General features: G+C 33.5%; 1 protein-coding gene across 1 annotated transcript; it reads right to left on the minus strand.

The window, feature by feature from the left end:
• Positions 1 to 446: 446 nt before the first annotated feature.
• LOC145011624 (receptor-like protein EIX2) lies at positions 447 to 3,894 on the minus strand. Its single transcript, XM_078970363.1, has 2 exons — positions 3,331 to 3,894; positions 447 to 3,252 (listed from the first exon to the last, which is right to left on the minus strand). Exons 1-2 carry the CDS (start codon positions 3,773 to 3,775, stop codon positions 575 to 577), a joined length of 3,123 nt encoding a protein of 1,040 aa, XP_078826489.1. The 5' UTR covers positions 3,776 to 3,894; the 3' UTR covers positions 447 to 574.
• Positions 3,895 to 6,198: the final 2,304 nt, after the last annotated feature.

Here is a 6,198-nt window from a genome sequence, read left to right on the forward strand (position 1 = left end):
GCTTAGTCCATGACTAGTTGGGACTAAATTGGGTTAGACCAAGCCTAACCTAATTGTTCAGTGGCTGTCGGAGCTTGATCCTAAGGCATACAGTCCATAAGACGGTTCTTGTCCGGTATTACCAAAACGGGTAAGAAACTTTGGTTTTTGTCCGTATTTAGGTAACCATGTTTTTTTCGTACACATTTGACCAATAAACTTGTTTGATCTGTTCATAATAGGAAAATATTATTGTTCATATTACCTATTTTGAACAGGTCAAACAAGTTCAATGGTCAAATGTGAACGAAAAAAACATGGTTACCTAAATGTGGACAAAGACAAAAGTTCGTTACCTTTCTAGGTCATTAAGCCTAAAATATTACCATACAGAAACTTTATTTCAGTTCCTTTAAACAATCTAATCTAATTACCTAACCTTGTATAAATTCCAAAATCCAACAAAATTTTCAAAATTGACACTGTTAAACAACATCCATATTACAAAAATAAAATACAAATAGCAGTACAAAAAACACAATACTGATAATAGAAATCAAAACAATCATTTAAAATTACTTGCATTCCATAGGTTCTATGTGGCTTCTCTTCCTCCCTTGATCTTGGTAACTCTGACCATGACTGCAACTGCAACATATATCTTATCCATGGCTTCCTCAGCAAACATGTAAATCTTTTGTCTCCACTGCTTCTTGAACAACAAAACTCCAATAACACCCCAAAACCCAGTTGCAAAACCACAAATTATATCCAAGTAAAACAGCGATAACTCAGTCTTCTCATCAGTTGTTCCTTGTTTCTTCTTGCTTTTTGTTGTTGGGTCTTCTCCGGGATTTGAGCAATTCCTAGGCGATGGAGGCCCACATAAATATTTGTTCCCTTCATATATCGATGGATCAATCAGGGTCTGCAGTTGCCTTCCTGTTGGAATTCGTCCCGACAGGTTGTTGTGTGACAAATTCAAATGACTCAAAAAGGTCAAATCTGCCATGCTTTGAGGGATTACCCCAACCAATTCGTTTCCAGATAAATCAAGAGATTCTAACTTCATCATGTTTCCAATGTTGTTTGGAATATGCCCATTGAGATGATTATTGGACAAGTTCAGACCTCCCAACATGGAAAGGGCAGTTAGCTCAACTGGTATTTCTCCAACAAGTTGATTGCTTGAAAGGTCCATGTTATAAACCAAATCCCAAGTTTTTGAATATTCAAGATCAATACCTTTCATGACCTGATCAACATTCTCATCATGCTCATAAGAGTCACCAGCCCCATACCCGCTACTATTAACCATGGCATTCAACTCTCCTAGACAACGAGGGATATGTCCCTCTAAGTTGTTGTGTGCAACATCCAAAATTTGAAGATTTGAAGCTTTGCACAAAGTCTCAGGAATTCTTCCGGTGAAGTTATTTTTATGTAACCTTAAAACAATCAAATCTGTAAGCTTTTCTCCCACCCACTCAGGTACATTTCCACATAATTTATTATCCCCCACATCTAAGATATTTAAATCTGGTAAGTTCCCCAATTCTCTAGGAAGTTCACCAACAAAGTTGTTGTCATTCAATTTTAACCGAATCAATGAATTGAGACCTACAGAACTTGGAATGCCACCAGACAACCGATTTGAGCTAAGTATCATGGCATACAATCCTTGCAAATTCTCAAGACACTTGGGAATTTCCCCGGTCAACCTATTTCTAGAAAGATCAAGATATTCCAGATCTGTCCTTCTGCACAATGAACTTGGAATCGACTCATTGAACAGGTTATTTTTTAGAAATAATACTGGAACAAATCCATATGGACTATAAGTTTCCCCATTAGGAAGGTTTGCCAAAGGTCCGGTGAGTTTGTTGTGAGAGAGATCTAAGAAAGGAATGATGGGAATCTTTCGCAACCATGTGGGAAGAGGCCCTGAGATTGTAGAATTGGACAACTCTAATGACCCAAGTTTCCTTTGATTTCGAAGCCATTTTGGAAATTCAGTTACAATATTGCAAGAACTGAGTCGGAGGGTTATTAATTGGAATGGAGGTGCCCATTCACGTGAAACATTGAATGTCAACATGGTGTTTGAAGAAGCATCCAAGTACTTTAACATTGAAAGATTAGCAAAATGGGCTTCAGAAACTACTCCTCCTAAAAAATTGTTAGACGAATCTAGATAATGGAGTTTGGAAAGTTGCCCGATTGATGTTGGGATAGGGCCCGTTAACTGATTGGAACGTAGATCCAAATATGTTAAAGCTGCTAGATTTCCAAAGGATTCTGGAATTGAACCATTCAATTGATTATTAGAAAGGTCAAGTTTGGAAAGATTGCCAAGGAATGTAGGAATAGGACCACTTAACTGGTTATTAGATAGATCTAATACTTCTAAAAATCTTAATCTTCCTAGAGATTTGGGGATTAGGCCTGTCAATTTGCTGCTTGATATATCTATCCCTCTTAAATTCGCCAGTCGTCCAAATGATTCTGGAATTATACCAATTGAACACCTACTTAAATCCAACCATTCCAAAGCATATTGGGAGCACCCTGATAAGTTTTTTGGTGAGTTGATCGTTTCTATTTCAAAATGATTGTTTGATGCATGCAATTGTCTCAGGTGACACTGTCTCCAGATTCCAACATCACCAATCTGCTTGAACTGGTTTGAGGAAAGATAAAGCTCTAGAAGGTTAGGCATAATAGGAACCGAAGAATTCAACATGTTTTCTGAGAGGTCAAGGACTCTTAAGGAAGTCATGTTTGTGAAAAAAGATGGAAATGGGCCTTCAATTGAGTTTCCTCTAAGAACTAAGTGTTCGATGGTAGAAAGTGTGGTGAAATTAAGACGAGAGGAAGACAAATGTGTCTTATCGAGCCCACAATATGACAAATGCAGCTGTGATAAAGAAGGCATCATGCCTAGAAAGTTTGCTAGGTTCCATGACAAACTAAGATTAAAGTATGAAAGATTGAGGAATGTTAGGGATGATGACATGTTTTGAAGAAAGCCAGGGAGTGGACCTTGGAAAGAATTTAAACTAAGATCTAAGTGTCTGATGTTGGGAAGTATTCTACTCGAATTTAGAAAATGACCAATATCAGCATTGGAAAGTCCACAATCTGACAAACTCAACTCTTTTAAAGAGGGAACCATGTAAAACACCATGTCCATGTTTTGTGCTCCACCAAGATCTACTAAACTCAAGTCAAGATGCTCAAGTGAAGAAAGGCCTGAAGTCCATGCCATATCATCTGCCATCAGCCCTCGGTTTAAACTAAGATCAAGAACCTTTAAATTAGAAAGATTTCCAGCGTGATGAGGAATATTACCTTGAAAAACAGCATTAGATAGATTGAGGTAGGTCAGTTGTTTCATGGATCCAATGAACTTAGGAATAGGGCTCCATCTAAAATCATTCCCACTTAAATCCAAGTATTTTAGATGTCTCAACTCTTCCAAAGAAGAGTTCACCTCATTACCACTTAAGTAGCAGCCATCATCCATGTCTTGAGATCCCCAACATCCTCTAAGATGAAGGCTCTCAATGGTTGTATCACAGTGAATTCCTCCCCACATGCAACAGTCATCACCAACCCATGTGGACAACATTCCAGAAGGATCTTCAACACTGTGTTTGAACTTGAGAAGAGCAACTCGCTCTTTCTCAGAGCAAACCACACTTGTATTTCCAAAACCCGAACAGGTGTCAATGGTTGCAACAAAAAAAGCACATAACAAAATGAGGTGGAGCCCCAAACCCGTTGGATTACCCATTATCAACTGTAACGTGGTTTAAAGTTTGGAATAAAAAAACTGAAATAGAAAGATAGGTTGAAGATGAAGTGATGGGTTGCTATGATGAAGGAATTGGTTGATTTATAAAACCATAAATAAACAGAAACTTATACTAACGGAAGTCAATGACATAGTTGTATTATTGTATATTCCTACACGCTAGTTTCCTTTTTTTTCTTGATCAGGATAAGTGGTTTAATTAGTCCCCCTTTTTTTCTTGTGTTCCTACAGCCATAAATGAACAGAAACTTATGCCATTGGAAGTCAATGACAGTGTTGTATGCTTGTGTTCCTAATACCTCATTGCATTCGTCAACAACTCGTTAAAAAATAGAGTAAATTACAAATTCACTCCCTGTGGTTATGTGGCATTCTTGAATAAGTCCACTTTTTTCGATTGTAGCATGAACATCCTCATAGATTGATTTTGTATCGGTTTTGAACCCGATCAGACTTAAAATGTATAATTTACCCTTGATTATTTTTAACTTTTTTCCATCTTATATTCATCAGCTATATATTGAAAACTATTCCCCCTCTATCATGGCCTCACCCCTTCCCTGTTTTACAATAAAAAATTAAAAACCATAAGTCTTCAATGGAAAAACTTGGGAATAAAACCTAAATCAAACAGAAATCCAATTCAAAAATCATCCCTCAAGCACTCAAACTCTTCTCTGTTTTACAAGAAAAAAAAAAATCATAAAGTCTCCATTAGAGCTTCCAATGCATTTACAGAGAAGCTAACCCTAACGAGATTCACAAGAGAGGAACACAAATTCGGAATTGGCCATAAAAAAAAGATTGTTTTGCAGGTAGAGATTACAGAGTTAACGAGTGACAAGATGTCAGTCGGTAGTTTAGGAGAAGAAGTTGTAATGAGAGTGGCGAGTCGATAAGTTGGCCGGAGAGTAGAAACCTTCTAACCCACAATTTTTTTTTGATACAATAGAAAAAAAAAAAAGTGTTCGATGATCGGTGAATATGTAAATAGTAATATTTTATTTGATAAATGTAGTAGAATGAATGGTATGGCAAAAAAAAAAAAAAAAAAAAAACTACGGATGATATGGAAGATCGGATATGTTCTAATTATGTATTTGAGTATTTTGAAGATAAAATTGAAATAAAAATAACCCAATTTAAAGAGTAACAAAATAGATATAACAATAAAATAAAACAACAAAAATGGTTTATGTGGTTTGCCAAAAGTAAGGTTCTATTAATTTTTTTTTATGCAAATGGTTCTTGTGGTTTGGAAAATTTGTATTGATAGTTTTCTTTACTAACTCTGGTAGTATACTGATTCTGTAAGGGTATTCTCGTCTTTTTCAAATATAAAGAGACACATTTGGTAAACCATATGAACCACATCCTTGACAAATATGATTATTTTTTTAAGGGAGGCTCGAACTAGCGAACCTCCACTCTTCTAAATTGTCCAAAGACTTAACAACTTGAGTTAAAGGTGTACTTGGTTTTTACTTTCTACAACTCATATATATATATATATATATATATATATATATATATATATATATATATATATATATATATATATATATATATATATATATATATATATAATAAAACATAAACAATAAATAAATTACAAAAACATTTTTTTTACATAATTTTTTTTAAATAAATAAAAAACGTATTTTCCATATTATATAAAAAAAAAATTATAAAAATTTTATATGTATTTTTATGTATTTATTTTACATAAAATATGTTGTTTTATGTCTTTAACAAAATACTTTTTCTAAAAATCGTTTTTCGGTTATATGTATATAAAAAACATATACTAGTAAAACGTATTCGATTATATGTCTTATTTAAAATATGTATTTCAACTTAATCACTAGTTCTAAATCGTATGGTTAAAATGATGATGGAAAGAAATAAACATATATTTTTTTTTAAATAACAATAATTAACACTACTTGTGACATAAAAAAATATTAATTGTTTAAATACATATAACAAAATTGTTGTTAAGCTTTTTTTAACCGAAAATCGGTTTTTAGAAAACCAATTGGGGCTAAACAAAAACTTATTCGGCCGATTTTGTCTTTCTTTACAACGTAATAACATATTATACGAAAACGTATTTTTTAAAGACATAAAAAATTATGTAAAACAAATACATAAAAATAAATATAAAATGATTGTAAAAGTTTGTTTTTTTATAATACGCTAAAATACATTTTGTTTTATTAAAAAAAATTATGTAAAATAATGTTTTTTTAATTTATTTATTTTTTATGTTTTATTGATTTTATTATTATATATATATGAGTTTTAGAAGATAAAAATTGAGTGATTCTTTAGTTTAACTGGTTAAGTCGTTGGTCAAATATAAAAGGGTGGAGGTCACGAGTTCAAGCCTCCTCCTTCAA

This window comes from Lactuca saligna, chromosome 8 (assembly GCF_052625555.1).
Source record: "Lactuca saligna cultivar CGN05327 chromosome 8, ASM5262555v1, whole genome shotgun sequence".
In the NCBI taxonomy this organism is placed as follows: Eukaryota; Viridiplantae; Streptophyta; class Magnoliopsida; order Asterales; family Asteraceae; genus Lactuca; species Lactuca saligna.

What these genes read in the sequence shown, in the direction of transcription:
- LOC145011624 (XM_078970363.1), bottom strand. Translation starts at nt 3,775, where the DNA reads ATGGGTAATCCAACGGGTTTGGGGCTCCACCTCATTTTGTTATGTGCT. An exon ending in ATCTAATGCTGTTTTTCAAG is followed by an intron (nt 3,253 to 3,330) that starts GTAATATTCCTC and finishes GGCTGATGGCAG; the next exon opens with ATGATATGGCATGGACTTCA.